This window comes from Lithobates pipiens, unplaced genomic scaffold (genome assembly GCF_037356315.1).
Source record: "Lithobates pipiens isolate NorthernLeopardFrog02 unplaced genomic scaffold, aLitPip1_a1.2 Scaffold_18, whole genome shotgun sequence".
NCBI classification, from domain to species: domain Eukaryota; kingdom Metazoa; phylum Chordata; class Amphibia; order Anura; family Ranidae; genus Lithobates; species Lithobates pipiens.
In genome coordinates this window covers 194,459,519-194,480,607 of record NW_027507758.1, presented here as the reverse complement: position 1 = coordinate 194,480,607, position 21,089 = coordinate 194,459,519, and the positions used below count along the sequence as shown (strand labels likewise).

Sequence of the window (21,089 nt, the reverse complement as noted above, 5' to 3'; positions counted from 1 at the left end):
CTGTGCAGGGACCGCCCTGTCAACTATCCGTTCTCCTCTATGGGGGATCGGATGAGCACGGACCGTCTGTCCGTGTTCATCCGATCCACTCTGCAGACGGATAGAAAAATAGGATTTTCCTCCGTCTGCAGAATCGGACAATAGCGGAGGCGGACGATAGCGGGTGTCTGCGGATGTTCATCCGCAGACACCCACTATCCCATAGGGATGCATGTATGTCTGTATTTCATCCGCAAACGGATGGATGAAATACGGACATACTGTCTGCATGTGTGAAAGGGGCCTTAGTGTCTCAAGAAATGAGATACACCTGATGTACTGAAGGCCTGATCAGATGTGATCAATTTTCAGTGATTGGCACCATCGTTTGTAGACTCTATAACTTTCACAAAGACCAAATAATATACACTAATGTGGGTTATTTTTACCAAAAATATGTAGCAGTATAAATTTTGGCCAAAATGTATGAAGAAAAATGACTAATTAGCAAAAATGTATGACAGAAACAAAGAAAAAGGCATTTTTTTCACAAAATTTACGTTTTATTTTATTTATAGCACAAAAAAAAAAAAAACCACTAGTGATTAAATACCACTAAAAGAAAGCTCTATTTGTGTGGAAAAAAGGACGCAAGTTTCATATGGGTACAGTGTTGCATGACTGAGTAATTGTCATTCAAACTATGAGAGCGCTGAAAGCTGAAAATTGGTCTGGTCAGGAAGGGGGTGTAAGTGCACTGTATTGAGGTGGTTAAGTGGTTATTCATGTAAACAGAAATTAAAAAAAATAATTTAAAAATTGTCAGTGATGTCACTCCTCATGGCTGAATTTGAAAGTTCTCTGACTTCCTGTTTCCTTCCTCATACTATATGTTGCATGATCCTTTGAGCCTCTGTAGTTTCAGGGCAGGTTATGGGAGTCACTTGTATCAGTTCTGGAAGTTGATGTGGTTAATTTTGATCCATTTAATCCTGTCCAGCAACAGCACAGATAGCTTTCAGAACGGACTGTGTATGAAGGGGTTTCCTTCTTTAATAAAGCTGTGATGTGTGAAGCAGGACTTGGGAGGTTTGGACTCTTCTTGTAGGTGTTAAAGGGCTGGATTGAATTCTAATTAGGATGTATTCAATTCCACCTACCATTAGAGCTCTGAAGATAGTTACATAATTTGCAGAGTCTGAAAGTCTACAAAGAGGAGGTTCTAGCTGCTGCAGTAAGTGGCTGTGGAAGAGACAGTCTATCAGCAGGATATAAAGAGTGTCACATGATACAAAGCCACAACTAAACCCATAATAGCAAGGGATCTGCAGACAACAGAGCAACATGGTACAGAGGTATGATCTATGCTGAGATTGATCATTCCATTCAGTTCTAGTGAAAAGAAAGTTGAATGAGAGCTGCCTCGTCCCGCCATCATATGACAGTGGGCGGGCGGCTAGTGGTTAATGTGTCTTTATCTGCACAGTGGTGTAGTGGTTAGCTCTCTTGCCGGTGGTTCAAATCCCAACCACGACACATCCTGCCTGGAGTTTGCATGTTATCTCTATGCCGGTTTTCTTCCACACTCCAAATACATGCAGGTAGGTTAATTGGCTTCTGTCCAAAATTGGCCCTAGTATGAGTGAGGACTTTGGATTGTGGGCTCCTTGAGGGCAGGGATCGATGTGAGTGTGCAATGTACAGGGATGGGGACAATTGTAGACACTCACTCAGGATGGACTGGTGTCTTTATTCAACCTAACTATGTACGAAAACTGTGGCTTCACATTTGGTTCTAAAGGCTCAAGGTTTTTTACCTTCATACAGCCCCCCGAAGACTTATTCTAAGCCTTATCGCAATCCAGCAATGTTCACAAAAGTCTTGCCCCCCCCCATTTGGCTGAGACAGAAGCAGGAACCATTGTCAATCACAGCCAGTAAGAAAATGAGAAGAGAGAGGGGACGGAGTCAAGCCACAGTGATCTGTAACGTGTATAGCAATCAACGGTTTCACACGAAGGTGTCCCTGGCACATGCGTTTACATTTGTTTGTGGTGCATTTACATTCATATTCCCTATTAAGTGACAGGTTCTCTTTAATGAGACATGCAGGGTGTAAAGGACGCTGTGTGTCTCCTTTGGCCTACACTGAATGTTTTGCAATGCAGATTGCATTACAAAATATTGCTTCCCAGTTAAGCTAGTTGGGGACAAGGACATCACTTTCTAGGTCTCAGAAAGAAGGGGAGGAGAGCAGACGTGTGTCTGCTCTTCTCCTTCCAGACACCGGCACCCGCCATCTCGGTCCCACAGATGGGAAAGCAGAGCACCAGAAAACAAGGCAGGGTGGCAGCACCAGGGGGGTGTGTGTTAAGCTACAAATGGCAGTGAACACGGTCATAATGCTTCCATGGCAAAAACTACCAAACATGTTGCTTTTGGCTAGCCCATTCAGGCTGGGTTCACACTTCTGCGATGCGGGAACCTGCATCACATATAGTTACATAGTTAATAAGGTTGAATAAAGACAGCAGTCCATCCAGTTCAACCTGAGTGAGTGTCTACAATTGTCCCTATCCCTGTACATTGCACACTCACATCAGTCCCTACCCTCAAGGAGCCCACAATCCAAGGTCCCCATTCATATACTAGGGCCAATTTTGGACATAAGCCAATTAACCTACCTGCATGTCTTTGGAGTGTGGGAGGAAACCAGGATCCGAAGGAAACCCACACAGGCACAGGGAGTACATGCAAACTCCAGGAAAGTAGTGTTGTGGTTGGTATTCGAACCAGCGTGAGAGTGCTAACCACTACACCACTGTGCCTCACTCACAAGCAGTGCACACTGCCCTCTGGAAACTGCTGCGTGTGTCAATGACATCCCCAGATTTGTTTGCAGAGCGAACTGTGAAATGGTACAGGAAACCCCATGCGATCTGATTCCAGTGTGACCCAAAAAAAGGGTCTTGTACCATTTTGGTCGGAATGCGATGCAAATTCAGCCATACAAACTGTGGCTGAATTTGCATCGCATGTGATCTGCACAGCAATGCGAATCACATGCAATGTCTGTTCGTATCAGTGTGAACCCAGCATTAATGTAAACCATTCAGCGAATGGGAAGTGTGGCAAACATGGGGTTAAAGCAGGCACTGAGGAATAGGGATGAGCTCCGGCGTGTTCGCACACTCCACGTGCAGAGCCTGCCGGGAAGTCGGCGCAGAGCTGCGCTAATCCAGGACCGTTTTTAAGGCAGGGCAAAAGGGGCAGCTGCCCTGGGCCCTGTCATTGTTGTGGGGCCCAAAGCAGCTGCCTCATACTTGCCAACTATTCTGGTTTAAATTTTATTTATCCCTTGAGGTTTTAATCCTGTGCTGTTTCCCAATATCTCAGTTTGAAGTGCTGCTACTAATGCTGCCCAGCTCTGCCCTATTGTGGTGTACAGATGACTCACCTGCAGACGCTGTGTTTACATGTAAATTACCGGCATTCATATTTAAATAGTGGTGTCCGGCGGCATTGATATGTATATCATACCCCACTGAGGTCATATCCACAGTAATCTCTAGCAACCAATAAACAAGCAGAAATCATGTGCTATAACCTCTAGCAACTAATCAGTGAGCAGTAATGTGTGCTGTAACCTCTAGCAACCAGTCAGTGATTGGTAGTGATGCACTGTAACCTCTGGCAACCAATCCGAATAGCTGCCTGATCTGATTCAGTAAACTGATTTTGAGTCTGGCTGCTATTTATTGTATGTCTCAGGCCACGTACACACGGGCGGACTGTATGGCCTACTTAGTCCGTCATACAATCCGACGGACAGTCCGTCATACTTTCGAATGAACGGACTTGACCACACACGGATGCACAAACAGTCCGTCGAAAGCTTGCGCGATGACGTGTACAGCACGTACGACGGGACTAGAAATAGGAAATCCAATATACAGCAATGCAACCTTTCGCCGTGTAAATCCTTTCTGAGCATGCGCCATTCTTAGTCCGTCGAACTAGCCTACTGACGAGCGGATTGTCAGCTGAAACCAAAGTACGACGGACAGAATTTTGAAAAATCCGAAATACTTAGTACGCCAGACTGCACGCTGAAAAAGTCAGCTGAAGCCCACACACGAGCGGACTGTCCGCTGAAATGTGTTTCGACTGACTAAGTAGGCCATACAGTCCGCCCGTGTGTACGCGGCCTCAGAGTAGGTGGAGAGCAAAACTGCATGGGCGGCCCCAAGAAAAGTTTTGCCCAGGGTCCAATCAATATTACAGACAGCCCAGCCCTAATCACAGGTAGGGATGCGCTCAGGCGTGTTCGCATGGAACACATGCAGAGCCCGCCAGGAAGTCGACGCAGCGCTGCGCTAATAACAGGCAGTGAAACATTGCCTGATCTCTGCAGCCGCACATTGGGGCAATGTCTCACTGCCTGTGATTAGCGCAGCGCTGCGCCGACTTCCTGGCGGGCTCTGGACGTGGACCATGCGAACATGCCTGAGCTCATCCCTAATCACAGGCAGTGAGACATTGCCGATCTCTTTAGCCACACATTGGGGCAATGTCACACTGCCTGTGATTAGTGCAGCGCTGACTTCCTGGCGGCTCTGTACGTGGACCATGCAAACACGCCTGAGCTCATCCCTAATCACAGGCAGTGAGACATTGACGATCTCTTTAGCCACACATCGGGGCAATGTCACACTGTCTGTGATTAGTGCAGCGCTGACTTCCTGGCGGCTCTGTACGTGGACCATGCAAACACGCCTGAGCTCATCCCTAATCACAGGCAGTGAGACATTGACGATCTCTTTAGCCACACATCGGGGCAATGTCACACTGTCTGTGATTAGCGCAGCGCCGACTTCCTGGCGGGCTCTGCACGTGGACCATGCGAACACGCCTGAGCTCATCCTTACTGAGCAATCATCACTTTGGCTCCTCACCGCCTGTGAATCGTCTTTAAAAAGTAATCCACTATTCACTCTTCAGACGGGCTGTGTTTTCAGATGCATGTCTTCTGCTGTACACGCCAAACTGTCCGTGTGCATGAGCCCCTTACACACGCTTCATCCATCTCAGCTTCCATGGTGGGCTATATCTTCTGGTTCCTAGAATCATAAAAGAAATTAATATACAGATCAAAAGCACTTTGTTCCCCCTCATGTTAGCTGTCTGGTACTCGGGCTCTAATGACTATACCACGCTCAGCCTGAACACGTTCATTATCAGAGGTTGCCATAGCGTTGCCGTGCTCTTCACAAGCCAACATCTACCGTCTCTCCAGCTTTCAGCACACCCGGCCTACTCCGCTCTACCTCCTCTCCCCACCCCTGGCAAAGGCTTCTGTCCCGCATTGCGCCTGCGCACAGGCCTGGCTCAGGAGCCATGTTGTGGGATCCACTGGGCTTGTATTCTCCTGGATTTCGTACGCATCTACGTTTAGGAGTGTGAGAGAGAGCTGGGAAGGCCCGGCCTGGTGTGCTCGTTAGCGGGGTCCCGGCGGCCCGGCCCGGGGCACAGATCTTGAGGGTGGTGCGGACACCGGGGCGGCTGGTCACCATGAGCACGGGCTGCGACTTGTCACGGAGGAATCCGCAGGAGGATTTCGAGCTCATTCAGAGGATTGGCAGTGGCACCTATGGTGATGTGTACAAGGTAAACAAGTGCAAAGTGCGGTGCTGGCATAGGATCCTGATGGCATGGGGGGATGTGCTGACAGAAGTAGATCACCGTTAGATTCCTTTCCGGGGCACAAGGAGTGTACAAAGCAGGGCTGCCTAGGGAGAGGATGTTGGCCGTGATGCCCATACACACATAGGGGTGAGCATGGTTCTTGGCACAGATGAAGCGCCACAGCTAATTTAATTGTGTACTGCTGCTAGATGGAATGCCAGGGGTTAACAGAAGGCCAAATGCACATCCTCACCTCCGCCATACATCATCTGTCCAATGTCGCTCTTAGCCTGAGAACAGAGCAATCACATGATTGGCAATCGCTCATCTCTCGCTTCGCTCAGAGTGGAGAGCGGTGACTGTCAGTCAGCGCTCTCCGCTCCAGCTCTCAGCCATTCACCAAAAGGTGGAGCCAGCTGTCAATCAGACAGCTTTGGGGATCCCAACAATATGGTCAGGATTAGGGATGAGCTCAGGTGTGTTCGCATGGTCCCCGTGCAGAGCCCGCCAGGAAATCGCGCTGTGCTAATCACAGGCAGTGAAACACCTGATCTCTGCTGCCGCGCATCGGGGCAATGTCTCACTGCCTGTGATTAGCGCAGCGCAGCGCTGCGCAGACTTCCTGGTGGGCTCAGCATGTGGAGCATGCGAACACGCCTGAGCTCATCCCTAGTCAGGATCCTTCCAGGGCCTGGAGTGGTTTTGCCAATCAGCTGATAGCAAGAGTCTGGGTCACTGAAGAGCAAAAGTAAGTGCACTCCTCTCACCCACAAGAGAAGTATGGCTAATAAGCTTTGGCTGTACTTCTATTTTAAAACAAAAAGGGGGGGGGGGGGGAAGCCGTATACTTACCCATCAATTTGACAGTTTCAGAAAAAGTTAGTTGCTGGGAATGTTGTAACATTCGCTTGTACTTTTTTCATTTTTTTTTATTGATACCCAACATGTCACGCTTCAAAATTCCTCTTGCTCGTAGAATGGCGACAAACTTTGACCCTAAAAATCTCCATAGGTGACGTTTAAAAATTTCTACAGGTTACCAGTTTTGAGTTACAGAGGAGGTCTAGTGCTAGAATTATTGCTCTCGCTCTAACGTTTGCTGCGATAACTCACATGTGTGGTTTGAACACCGTTTTCATATACAGATGCGACTTGCGTATGAATTTGCTTCTTTGTGTGAGCTCAGCGGAAGGGGCTTTACATTTTCTATTTTTTTTTTTTTTTTTTTATTATTTTACTTTTTATTTTTACAGTGTCCTTTAAAAAAATAAAAATAAAAAATTAATTTGGGTCACTGTTATTCCTATTACAATGTAAACATCCCTTGTAATAGAAAAAAACATGACAGGACCTATTACATGTGAGATTTGGGGTCAAAAAGACCTCAGATCTCACATTTACACTTAAATTCAATAAAAATAAAATGTCCTTTAAAAAAACAAACAAAAAAAAAAAAAACAATTTCCCTTTAAGACCATTATGCCCCGTACACACGATCCGAATATCGGACGACTGATTGCACGACTGTTTTCGGTTAATAATCGCAAGTAGAATTTGAATAGCTAAATAAAGTCACGAAAATTCTCGTACGATAGAAAAAATAATCGGAAGTAATGTATTTGTATTGTATTTTCGGACGACAACCATACTGAATAAACGAAAATCGTACGAGAAAAATTTCTGTGCATGTCCGATTGAATAATATCGGATGAACGGTCGTGATTGGCTGTCGAAAGTTGTATACACACGATCTAAAAATTGTACGATCCTTCCTCGGACGACTGTTTTTGCACGGTATTCGGATCGTGTGTACAGCCCATTAGACCCCTTTCACACTGGGGCATTTTTCAGGCGCTTTAGCGTTAAAAAAAGCACCTGTAAAGCTATTGAAAGAAGCCGCAACTGCAATCCCAATGTAAAAGCCCAAGTACTTTCACGCTGAGGCGCTGCCCTGGCAGGGCCTCAAAAAAAGTCATGCAAGCAGCTTCTTTTCAGCGCTTTTGGAGCGGTGAATACATCGGTCCTAAAGCACCCCTTCCCATTGGGGATCAATGGGAAGCGGCAGCAAAGCGCCTGAAAAGAGCTTTTGGCAGCAGCATTTTGTGGGCGCTTTTAACCCTTTATTTGGTCAAAAACACTGGTAAAGCGCTGCTAGTTTAAGCGGCGCTTTACGAGCTTTTTTCGGGCGCTGACATTGTGAAAGGGCTCTTAAAGCACTTGGGCTTTCACATTGGGATTGCAGATGAGGCTTCTTTCAAGCGCTTCACAGGTGCTTTTTTTTTTTTTAATGCTAAAGCACCTAAAAAACGCCCCAGAGTAAAAGGGGTCTTCGGCTTAAGTGATATTTTTGACGTTGCTTCCATCGTCCAATGGCATGGAGCCGAGCAGGGGGCCATCTTTCCCTCACTTGGCATCCAGCCTCACAGAGGAAAGGACGCAATCGTCTCTGCTGCTTCCGACGGCTCTGGTAAGCGGCGGAGACGCTACCTGGAGGTGTTCTATACACGGAACACTATACACGGAATGTGTACAGAACACCCCCCAGAAACATAATTTCCTGCTTGTGTGATTGGCTCACAGATTTTCCCAGAAGTCTGCACTAAGATACAAGTCAGATTTCAGGCAACCCCTGCAACAAAAATGTAATTTGTGGTGAGATACTCCCAATAGGAAATCACATCTAAAGGCATGCAGGCCCAGCAGATTTCCTCATCATTTTTTTTTCTTAACAAAAGTGGAGTTCCTCTTTAACCTTCTGTTTGATCTGCAGTTACCATGATGCTGAATATGCAGCTAGTTATGATTTGTTATGGCTTGGTAGTTCTGTTGAGAGCACAAGTAATTGTGACAGTTATCAATTATGGCATACCTTTGAATAATAACTGTTTTGGGAAAGAGTTAAAGTGGTTGTAAACTCTCCCCCACAACTTTGTCCCATGTAAGGCTGGATTCCCACCTATGCATTTTTTCGTGCTTTTTGCATATTTGCACCACAGAACGTGTTCCATAGGAAACCATGTTAAATGGACTGTAGTGCAAATCTGCAAAATGCAAAAAGCACTAAAACTGCATAGGTGTGAATCCAGCCTAAATCAGTCATTGCAATACTTGCTGTCACACTGTACTTGCGCAGCGGTCTTACAAGCCGACTTTTTTTGGAACATTGAATTAAAAAAGTAAGACAACATTAAAGTTTGCCCAATTTTTATTTTTTTTGTTTTTTATATTGTGAAAGATAGTTACGCTGAGTAGATTGATACCCAACATGTCATGCTTCAAAATTGCGCCCACTCGTGGAATGGCAACAAACTTTTACCCTTAAAAACCTCCATAGGCAATGTTTTAAAAAATTCTACAGGTTGGATGTTTAGAGTTAGACAAGGTCTAGTGTAGGAATTATTGCTCTCGCTCTAAAGATCATGGTGATAACGCACATGTGTGGTTTGAACACCGTTTTCATATGCAGGCACTACTCACGTATGTGTTCGCTTCTGCATGTGAGTTCGTTTAAAATAGTTTATTTTATTTATTTTGCTTTTTATTTTTACACTGTCCTTTAAAAAAAAAAAAAAAATGAAATTGTGTACTTTTTGTATTCATATTAGAAGGAATGTAAACATCCCTTGTAATAGAAAAAAAAGCGTGACATGACCTCTTAAATATGAGATCTGCAGTCAAAAAGACTCATATTTACAGGTAGACCCCTTTCACAATGAGGCGTTTTTCAGGCGCTTTTGGGTTAAACATAGCACCTGTAAAGCGTCTTAAAAACAGCTCCCCTGCAGTCTGTGTGAAAGCCTTAGGACTTTCACACTGAGGCGATGCGCTGGTAGGACGTTAAAAAAAACTCCTGCAAGCAGCATCTTTGGAATGGTGAAGGAGCCACTCCTCCACCACTCCTGCCCATTGAAATGAATGGGCAGCGCCATTACAGCAGCGCTTTGTGGGTCGTATTTAACCCTTTTCCGGCCGCTAACAGGGATTAAAAGCGCTCTGCTAGCAGCCGAAAGCCTCTGCAAAATTGACAGTAAAGTTTTACCATCAATGCCTGCCTGCTCCAGTGTAAGAGCCTCCTAAGATGCAATAAATAAAAAAAAAAAAAAGAAAAAAGTAGTTTAACCACTTGCCGACCAGCGCACGACGATGTACGTCCTATTTTTGAAGAGGGATATCTCAGTAACGGCAGCAGCTGCTGCCACAACCGAGATATCCATCTCTTCAGGCGCCGGTCGGCTGTACGATAACGGTGGTCTCCGCGGCGGATTCGCCACAAGATCACCGCTATCGGCGGCGGGAGAGGTGCCACCCCCCCCTCCCGCCGCCCTCCCGCACCTTCCGCCACTTACCGGAGCCGTCGGTAGCGGCGGAGGCGATCGGGTCCTTTCGTTAGCTGGGTATGGAGACGAGTGAGGCTAAGATGGCCCCCCACTCGTCTCTATACCATAGGAGGGCGGAAGCGACGTCAAAATGTCACTTTCGCCCATACCTCTTAAAGGTAGATTTTTTTTCTTTTTTAATGTCATTTTTTATTTATTTATATATATATATATATATATATATATATATATATATATATATATATATATATATATATATATATATATTATAATATAATTTTTTGCATTTTAGCCCAAATATGAGATTTGAGGACTTTTTGACCCCAGATCTCATATTTAAGAGGACCTGTCATGCTTTTTTCTATTACAAGGGATGTTTACATTCCTTGTAATAGGAATAAAAGTGATACATTTTTTTTTTTTTTTTTTTAAACAGTGTAAAAATAAATAAAATCAATTAAAATAAATAAGAAAATTTTTTTTTTTTTTAAAACACCCCGTCAGGACGAGCTTGCGCACAGAAGCGAGCGCATACGTGAGTAGCGCCCGCATATGAAAACGGTGATCAAACCACACGTGAGGTATCGCTGCGATCGGTAGAGCGAGAGCAATAATTCTAGCCCTAGACCCCCTCTGTAACGCAAAAAATGCAACCTGTAGAATTTTTTAAATGTCGCTTATGGAGATTTTTGAGGCTAAAAGTTTGTTGGTTTCAAGTTTAAAGTGGTTGTAAACCCTTACAACCAACTTTGACCTACAGGTAAGCCTAGATTAAGGCTTACCTGTAGGTCCAAGAAATATCTCCTAAACCTATACGGTTTAGGAGATATTTGGCCGAAGACAGCCACCGCTGTCTACGGCGCATGCGCCGTAGACAGCGGCGCGCAGGCGCACTGGGGCAGGCCGCGAATCGCGGTGATATGCCGCGAGCGTCGGCTCCCATGCGCAGGAGTGACGTCATCGCGGCTCCGGCGAATAACATCTCAGTTAAAGCAACGCAGTGTCAAATTGTAAAAAGTGCTCTGGTCAGGAAGGGGGTAAAATCTTCCGAGGCTGAAGTGGTTAAAACGCACTTCAAAGCATCGCTATTTTTTTGTTAAAGCGGGATTCCACCCTAAAGTGGAACCTCCGCTGATCAGATCCCTCCCCCCCTCCGGTGTCACAATTGACACCTTTCAGGGGGGAGGGGGGTGGAGATACCTGTCAAAGACAGGTATTTACACCCACTTCCGGGCATAGACTCCCGTGGGAGTCTACGCCATTTCCTGCCCTGCCGCGCTGTCTGCTGGGACACACACGGGTCCCAGTGACAGCGCGGAGATTTCCTATTGCGCTGCGCAACTCGTGCATGCGCAGTAGGGAACCGGGAAGTGAAGCCGATTCGCTTCGCTTCACTTCCTGATCCCCTTACCTAGAATGGTGGCGGCAGCAGCCGAGGGCCGATCGATCGGCCTCTGCTGCCGGCATCGCTGGAACCCGGGACAGGTGAGTGTCCATTTATTAAAAGTCAGCTACTACAGCTGCTGGCTTTTAATATATTTTTTTTTTGGTGGAATCCCTCTTTAACTAGGCTCATTGAAATACATATATTTTTCTTGCAAATGTGTTTACTACATCTAAAATGATGTGCATTTTTATAAGCTGGACATACTTTATGCACGTTTGGGATGTTTCTGATGAACTGGCTGAAATTCATTGCATGGCTGACACCCTCTTGTCTCACATTCTTCAGTTGAAAAAGACAGAAGATTGTTGGTTGAACAATGCTTGCTTTCAATTGGATGCAGTCACTATTCGGTTATTTTAACAGTCCCTGGTACTGGCTGTCATAATGCAAAATCTGCAGTGGGAGATTCCATCATCCGTGTTGTAGAGTATGAATGGAGTAGTCTGTTAAGTGAAAAGTACTATTAGTGTGCGCTCAGCTTTTGTTCCTGTCGTCCCAGAAACTAGAGTACACATTAGAGGATTTCCCCTCAATTTTCTGGTGGCACCTCAAAATTTTGGATTAACCCTCGCTTTTATTTTATTCCCTGTGACATTGGTGACCAGGACAATTAGAAAAAGTGAATCCTCCTTAATGTGAGACACTGATGACAATAAAAACCTGAATGCATATGTATATCTACTTATTTGTTTTAGTATATTTTAGAATTCATTTGTTTTTATAAAACTGTTTCATTTGTTTTTCATTTGTTTTTCTGGGCCTTCATCTTTTTTAATATGATGCTGTCAACCATTAAAGTTTAAGTAAAAGCCTCTTAAGAAAAAAAAAAAAAAAAGACCCCCTCAAGGCAAAGGCATAATGAGCTAATATGCATAGCATACTAGCTCATTTATGAATTCCTTACCTGAGATCGAAGCCCCCGCAGCTGTCCTCGGTCACCACCTCCGTAACTGCCATGATACCCAAAGTGACTTCCGGGTATCGCGGCTCTGGTGCTGTGACTGGCCGGAGCCGCAATGATGTCACTCCCGCGCATGCGCGCTGGTGCCGCCACTAACGGCATGATCGCCGTTGGATACGGCACGCTCAGTGTACCTGCGCCCGATGTCTACGGTGACGCTATTCTTGCAAATATCTCCTAAACCTTTTAGGTTTGGGAGATATTTCTTGCACCTACAGGTAAGCCTTAATCTAGGCTTGCCTGTAGGTTAAAATGGTTGTAAGGGGTTTACAACCACTTTAAGGCCTCATGTGCACAGGGCATTTTTACAGCTGCTTTTTAGCAGCATCAGACGTTTATTTGCAGCTTAAATACTCTTCTCCATGTTATTCTATGCATCGATGCACACACAGGCTTTAAAGCGGGAGTCCGCCGGGACTCCGCGTTTTTTTTTTTTTTTAAAAAGCCAGCAGCTACAAATACTGCAGCTGCTGACTTTTAAAATAGTGACACTTACCTGTCCAGCGCGCCCGCGATGTCGGCCCCCCGAAGCCCATACCGGCTAGATTGTCTCTCAAGTGCTGCCGCCGCCATCTTGGGTATGGGAATCAGGAAATGGAGCCTTTCGGCTTCATTTCCCGGTTCCCTACTGCGCATGCGCGAGTCGCGCTGTGCAATAAGGACGGTCCCCGCTGCCTCTGGGATCTGTGTGTTTCCCAGCAGGCAGCGGGGCACTTGCGGGAAGGGGCAGGCACTTGCAGAGAGCTATCCCGGAAGTGGGTGCAGATACCTGTACTGTACAGGTATCTGCACCCCCCTCCCCCCTGAAAGGTGCCAATTGTGGCGCCGGAGGGGGGAGGGTTCCGATGAGCGGAAGGTGGACCTCCGCTTTAAGGAGCTATAAGTGACATAGGCTTTTAAAAGCTGCAAAAAAAAACAAAAAACAGGACCAGCGCGTTCTGATGACCGACGTTACAGTTGTAAAAATGTCTGATGTTGCTAAAAGATATAAAAAAAAATAAAAAAAATAAAAATAAAGAAGAAAAAATACAGCCTCAAAGCTTTTTTTTTTTTTTTTTTTTTTTTTGTTACATGTCAAAATCAATGATTCCTTATGAGAGCCCAATCCTTTGATCCGACTTGCGGTGCTGCTGATGCACTCAGGATCTTGATCTTGCCAAAATGGTCAGAAAAGGGGGGGGGGCAGGCAAGCAAGGGTTGATGTGGACAAGGGCCTATGCCCGACGACCCTGGCCATTGGTTGTCGGGGTCTGCGGGTGTGGGGCTTATCGGAATCAGGAAGAACACTTTAACAAGGGGGGCCCCCCAGATCTCGCCCCCCCCCCACCTATTAACCCAAAAAAGTCAAAAATAAAAACGGTACACAGGTTTTTGACAAAGTAATTTATTAAGCAGCTTCGGCATCTCTTCTCCTTCCAATTTCTTCTCTGTCTGGCGATGTCTTTATCCTTCATTTCTCCCCTTTCTGCTGTCTTCTCCCTCTGCCGGATCTCCTCTCTACGATGTCTTCTTCCTCAGATGCGTTCTCGACGTGCTCTCCCACTGTAATGCTGGGGCCGCTGTGTGCCATTACTTATATAGCCATAGGGGGAGGCCACCCGGTGACGACATCCAGAGACCCGCCCTCTTGTGATGTCACCGCCCCATCATACCTTGGGCAGTGACTTCACAACAAAGCACACCCCCTTATGTTGAGGCTCTCGTTGGTCCCCCTTTCCTGACCTACAGGTCTGTGTGCTTGGATAAGGGCCTGGTATGGATTTGGGGGGGCCCCCACGCCATTTTTTTCCTGCAGTGGGGGGTTCCCCTTAAAATCCATACCAGACTGAAGGTTCTGTTTTGGTATGGGGGGGCCCACGCCAGTTTTTTTTTTTCTTCTCATTTTGGCGAGGGTTCCCCTTCAATGCTCAAGCCGCACCGCAAGTTGGATCATCGTGATCTGACTTCTGGTGCGACTTCTATTCAAATCAATGGGCTTTAATAGTGAACCCACTGATTTTGAATAGAGGCAAAAAACGCTGCTAAAAGCTAGTGTGGCTAAACGTGCATTAACGCCAATGCAAAAAGCTGCTAAAAGCATATTTTTTTTCCTGCCGTTGGTAGTGGCTTTGCAGCTCGTTTTTTCTGGTGCCCCGTGTGCATGAGAACTAAGAGATACGTTTTTTTTGTTTTAGTTTACAACAGTGTTTCTCAACTCCGGTTCTCAAGGTCCCCCAACAGGTCATGTTTTCAGGATTTCCCTCAGATGAAACAGCTGTGGTAATTACTAAGGCATTGAAACTCAAATCACCCGTGTAAAGTAATGGAAAGCCTGAAAATATGACCTATTGGGATGCCTTGAGGACTGGAGTTGAGAAACACTGCTTTGGAAGCTAAAATTTGGGTTTTGGTTGTGTTAGATTACTGCAGCATTTCTCAATTTTAAAGTTGGCAATATACTGAGTGGCTGTTTCCAAATGAATGTGTTGCAAAAATGGAACATCATTCAAATTCAGTGCATATCATTATAAGGCATCAACACACGTAAAAAAAATAAATAAAAAAATGTATTTTGTCTACTGCTGTAAACAAAATAATAATAAGCATTAAAAAAATGTCACATCAATGCAAAGCGATGCGTTAAGAAAATGGATGTCAAATCAAGTGTAGCCTAATTACATACATTTTATTTATGTTTGCATGATGATTTCTTTTGCCTATGCAAGGCAAAAAGAAAGTGTTATTTAATCCTGGCATGCATGTACCGGGACTTATCTTTCCTCACTCTAGCCTCATTCTGTTTGCCTGCCAGGAATGAAAATAAATGCCTTGCACGTCTTGGTATGAGTGAGCACTCGTCTCCTCATCTCCTATGTGAAAGTGTGAGGTGAATGGTGCAGTGCGGTCACGTGGAGATTCAAAAGGATTTCATAGTGCTGTATAAGAGCAGACAAGTCAGTCTGGAGCTTACACAGACATTTCTTTTTCTTTATCCTGGTGGAAAAATAGAGCAGTGTAGGAGCAAGGAAAGGCAACAATGTGCTGATGGGGAGGATGGTATTTAAAGTGTATTAAGTCAATGTTCTAGCAACTGTCCATATAATGACACTGATGTTACCAGCATCCCACCACTTGTTTACATGTGCTGTGCGGTGGGTAATGACCCAGTTTGCAGCTGACTGGACTTAAAGCGGAGCTCCACCCCAAAGGGAAAGCTCCACTTATTTGCAACCTCCACTGCCACATTTGGTACTTTTTGAGAGGGGGGGGGGGAGCGGGTACCTGCTTTTGCCAGGTACCCACTTTATCTTCTGGATAAGATCACGGCATGGCGATTTACAACATATCTGGCCCCTCCTCCTTCCCCCTGCTGTTTTCTGTGACCTGTGTATGTCCCAGAAGATGGCGGGGCTATTCAGGAAGCACTGTGCGACTGTCGCATGTGCACTAGGAAGCCTGGAAGCTTTATTGCTGTTTCCCTTACTTGCAATGCCAGCGCCTGAACCCAAAGCCAATGGACGACTCGGCTTGGGGTGCCGACATGATGGGATCCCTGGACAGCTAAGTGTCCTTATGTTAAAAGTCAGAAGCTACAGTGATTGTAGCTGCTGACTTTTTATTTATTTAGGTATTTATTTATTTTCAGATGGAGCTCTGCATTAAGAGTGCAAACTGGAAGTTAGGACTGAGATGGTTTTGGTGGACACCCAAGCTCATCTTTGCTCTTCAACACTATAACTGCTGCTATACGTCCTCCTCCAGGTGGTACTGATTTCCCTTTCCTAAGCTCAGCTCATGCACAAGGATGTAAAGAACATAAAACCAAATGTGGATTGTTGGAGGATTTTACCATTTTGGTGTGTTGTAAAACAAATGTTTAATCCTGTTATTTACAAAATGATGCAGAAGCAGAAGTAGCTTATGTAACTCTCAACGGTTCCTCTCGTGGTATACTTGCACCACTGACTGGGTAACTGGATTTCTGCAAACCCTAGCTTTTTGTATTGTGGTGGTAAAAGTAAACCTGTCATGAGAGAAGCATGGCTGCTCCCATTGCTGGCCCCTCCTGAAAATACTAGATGGCTGGTCATTAATGCTTATTCACTGCCTTCTGCCTCCAGTTCATTGACCCAGAACTTGTATGTAGATAAGGAAATTTTACTTTCCTAATCTGCATTCTTGTTCTGGGTAAGTGACTGAACAGTTTAATGTGTCTGCATAAAAGCAAGTGCTGTTTTAGTATCCTTACATGTTGTTGCTTTTAAGCTCAAAGAATAATGAATGGTTAGGCTCAATGCACACTAGCGTTTTTAAAGTGGTTGTAAAGTCTCATTTAAAAATAAACGTTATACATACCTGCTCTATGTAGTTGACTTTGCACAGAGCAGCCTGGATCCTCCTCGGCAGGATGGAGCAGCTGGGCATTCCTTGGGAGGTCGACTAGGAGGTCTCTCACTCTCCCTTTCTTCTCTCCCTATCCCTCATTCCCTCCTCCTCATGCTGGGGCAGCTGTGTGATTGGGCATGAGGTGTGGTGCATGTACCTGGCTGGGGGTCCTCCGGGGGGGGGCTGTGCTGGCTGTCAGGGTCCACTCCTTCTTTCCCTGTTTTTTCTGGGCACAGTGAGGTGTTTAGACTGTTTGCCATGAGGGGAGGCCGCCGAGCGGTCCCCTGCCATTTTTCTGAGGCCGTGGCCGTTTTCCCGTAGCCTTTATCAGTGTATTACTGTCAGCTAGAAGGTTCGGCGGCCATTTTCTCTGAGTTTTTTTTGCTAGAATGGCTGGCGGCCATTTTCTTGTAGCCTCAGTGTGGTTTACCTCTAACGCTGGTGACTGTATGCTTCCAGAACAGCGCAGTTTTTACTCAGAACACCTCATGACTGACACAGGGCAGAGCAGACTGTGGTAACACAGCGCAGTGCCTGGGTCAGGGTGGTGAGTCCTGCGGGGGGCCCCTCAGTCTGCGAGCAGCTAGGAGGGTGGGATTTTGTATACCTTGCCTTTAAGTCCCTGAGTAGTGACAGGTGAGTGAGGGTTAGCATGGCGTCAGAAGCTGGCGGTTCTTCCCCAGACATCCCTGTTGCAACCGGCTCACCTGCACAAAATGCGGTGCCTATGGACTTTTTGTCGGCGGTCCTGGAGTCCTTTGTTGCCAGGGTGGAGGCAGCGTGTGGGCGCAAGGGGGGTAAAAAACACACCCTGCCCTCTCGTCTTCTGGGGAAAATCTCTGATTCAGACTCTCGCCGCACTGTTCTGACGTGTGGAATGAGGAAGCCCACAATGGGCCTTTGCAGTCCCGAGAAGAATGGCGGTGCATTACCCTTTTGAGGAGAGCCTCCTGAAAAAAATGGACATCTCCTCCGGTCGTTGACCCCCTGGTATCCAGGTTGAATAAAGTAACCACAATTCTGGTAGAAAGGACTCCTGCCTTCAAGGACCCTGCTGACAGGAGGGCCGAGGCAGTAGCCCGGTCCATGTTTACGGTGGTGGGGTCAACGTTATGACCTGTGTTGGCCACGGCCATGGTGTCGCAGACGCTTACTGAATGGGCAAAGTTGTTGCACCGTGAATTGTAGAAGCAACATACTTCCCCGATCTGCATAGAACTGGCAGATCAGTTGGTGCACGGCCTTAAGTATGTCTGTGATGCGGCCCTGGACATGGTCCCCCTGCTCTCTAGAGCATCAGTATAAGCAGTGGTGCTACGGAGCCTGATTTGGCTGAAAAAAGCACTGACGGACCTTGACCTTCCAAGGTGAGAGACTATTTGGAGCCTTGCTGGATGACATTATTAAAAATGTTACTACTCTGTAGGCAAGGGCCCTCTTCTTTTTTTTTTTTTTTTTTTTTTTTCGCTCAAACAATTTTCTTTACCTGCCCGGTTTGGCAGGTACGCGTTCCCAGTCCGACAAGACGCCTGCTGAAGGACTAAAGTGTCCCTGATTTCGTAACCAAACAAATCTGCAAGCAAACATGATACCGCATGAAGGTTTGCCCCCGCCCGACTCTCGGGTGGGGGTCGCCTTTGGGAGTTTGCAGCTCTGTGGACCTCCCTACTGTCCGACCAATGGGTCTGCGAACTGGTTTAATCGGGATACAAGATAGTTTCTTTCTTGTCCACCAAACAGATTCTTTTCGTCCAACCTTCATCTGCTTCCGGCTCGTTGGGAGGCCTTGTTTGGGGCAGTACAGGACCTGCTACTGCGCGGGGTGGTAGTACCTGTACCGACGCTGGAAAGGTTTCAGGGATTCTACTTCAAACTATTCCCTGCTCTAGTGGCTGAGGTCTCCGGTCCTTCCTCTCGGTGATCACTACGGAAGCCAGCCTGACTGATTGGGGGGGGGGGGGGTTGGGCCTACAGTCGGCCCAGGGCCGTTGGACGTTGGAGGAATCCCACCTGCCGATCAATGTGCTTGATTTTTGGGCGATCAGGTGGTGTTGCTCCACATAGTCAAAGGGGCTGCAGGGTTGTCCAGTTGGACAATGTCACGGCGGTGGCGCATGTCAACCATCAAGGAGGAAGAAGGAGCTCTGCTGCAGCACGGGAGGTCGCTCACATCCTGCAGTGGGCAGAGCAGCATGTGCCGGCCCTGTCGGCTGCATACATTCCGGCCATGGAAAACTGGTAGGCGGACAAACTAAGTCGTCAGATGCTGAACCAAGGGGAATGGTTGTTGCATCCGGATGTACTCTGGCTCGTTTTGCTCTGGTGGGGCACACCAGATGTGGATCTCTTGGCTTCTCGGCTCAATTGGAAGGTGCAGCGGTTTGTGTCCAGGACAAGAGATCCCTGGGTGGATACATCAGACAAGACACGTTTGGTGGTTCCATGGGGGGCATTATCAGCTGATTTATGCCTTCTCCCCCACTTAAACTACTGCTACGCAGAGTGGAGGCCGAGGGGATTTTGGTGATTCTGATTGCCCCGGATTGGCCTACGCGTCCTTGGTACGCTGACCTAGTACGACTGGTGGCGGATGTTCCTTGGCAGCTGCTGATGCGAGAGGACCGTCTATTGCAAGGCCTGATACTTCTTCATCCTGCTTTACTGCTGCTGGTTTTAACAGCATGGCTGTTGAAAGCCAGGTGCTAAGGGACCGAGGTCTGTCAGACTCTGTAATTTTCCACTATGCCGAGGGCATGGATGTCATCTTCGCGGAATATTTATCTTTGTACGTGGAACGTCTACATCTCCATGTGTGAGGAGATGGGGTGGCGTCCACTCACATACTGTTTCCAGGATCCTGCTGTTTTTGCAGCGAGGAGTGGATCAGAAACTTGCCTTAAGCACCATCAAGGGGCAGATATCAGCCTTGGCTGTCTTCTTTCAACGTCCCTTGGCGACTCACTCATTGGTGAGTACGTTTGTGCAAGGGGTTTGACACTTGGCCCCTCCAGTTTGACCACCGCTGCCTCTGTTGGATCTGAATCTGGTGCTATTGGTTCTTCAGAAACCACTGTTTAAAAATATTAGGGAGATTACCTTGTTAACTCTCTTTTTAGAAAGTAGTCTTTCTAGTGGCATCTGCCAGGAGAGTTTCTGAATTGGTGGCCTTGTCATGCAAGTCTCCCTACCTGGTTTTCCACAAGGATAAGGCGGTGCTACGTCCGCAGCCCTCTTTTCTTCCGAGGTTGGTTTCGGCTTTTCATCTAAATGAGGACATCGTGCTGCCATCCCTATGTCCTAAGCCGACACGTCCGAAGGAAGTTGCCTTACATTCCCCTGGATGTGGTCCGGGCTCTACGGGTGTATCTGTTTGTTTGCTACAGCTCCTTTTTCGGAGGTCAGACTCTGTTTGTTTGTATCGGTGGCTGGTCCAAAAAAGGGTCTGGCAGTCTCGTCGACCACCATCTCTCGGTGGATCAGACAGATTGTGGTTCAGGCTTATGCCTTAAAGGGGTGGGTGCCCCACTTTCCTGTCACGGCACATTCCACCAAGGCGATTGGAACCTCCTGGGCTTTTCGACATCAAGCATCTGTCTCCCAGGTGTGTAAGGCGGCAACTTGGTTGTCCGTTCACACTTTCACTAAATTTTACAAAGTTGACGTGAGCGCATCTTCGGATGCTTGCTTTGGCTGCAAGGTTTTGCAGGCAGCTGTGTAAGGTTGCAATTCACACTTTCATTTAAGTTACAAGGTTGTTGTGAATGCATCTTCCGATGCATACGTTGGCCGTAGGTTTTCCTGGCGGCCGCTTAAGTTGGCAACTGCTCTGTTGAGGTGTTCCTCTTTGTTGTGGGTGACGTTATTTGTTCCACCCCTCGTTTTTTGACACTGCTTGGGGACGTCCCTAAGGTCAAGATTTAAAAGAGCTGTGTCCGTCAATGAATGAAAGAGAAAATAGGATTTTTGTACTCACTGTGAAACCCTTTTCTCTGAAGTTCATTGAGGGACACAGCACCCACCCCTCCTTTTTATGTTTGCACTGCTTTTTGACGAACTGAGCTGCAGGAAGCAGAGTAAGGGGTTATAGCCAGTGGGACTGCCTCCTGGGCGGTGCTGTGCAGTTTTGCTGCATTTACATGTTTTACATGTTCTGCCTAGTCCTCGCCTGAAGGTGGCGATATAACCCTAAGGTCAAGATTTAAACGAGCTGTGTCCATCGATGAAATTCAGAGAAAAGGATTTTGCGGTGAGTACAAAAATCGTATTATATTGCAGCTTACCAATCCTTAGAATGCAGTGTCCTTGTTGTTTTCTG

At 46.6% G+C, this 21,089-nt stretch overlaps 1 protein-coding gene across 4 annotated transcripts in view; it reads left to right on the top strand.

Annotated features, from left to right (window-relative positions):
- The first annotated feature begins 5,310 nt into the window (after positions 1–5,310).
- Positions 5,311–21,089, top strand: part of MAP4K3 (mitogen-activated protein kinase kinase kinase kinase 3) — a 783,526-nt gene continuing 767,747 nt past the window's right edge. The window contains exon 1 of one of the 4 annotated variants that reach the window (XM_077486491.1): positions 5,311–5,646. In XM_077486491.1, the coding sequence (XP_077342617.1) occupies positions 5,551–5,646 (96 nt within the window). In that variant the 5' untranslated portion in view covers positions 5,311–5,550. The remainder of the gene's footprint in view (positions 5,647–21,089) is intronic. The other 3 variants (XM_077486490.1, XM_077486493.1, XM_077486492.1) reach the window with 3 other exon arrangements.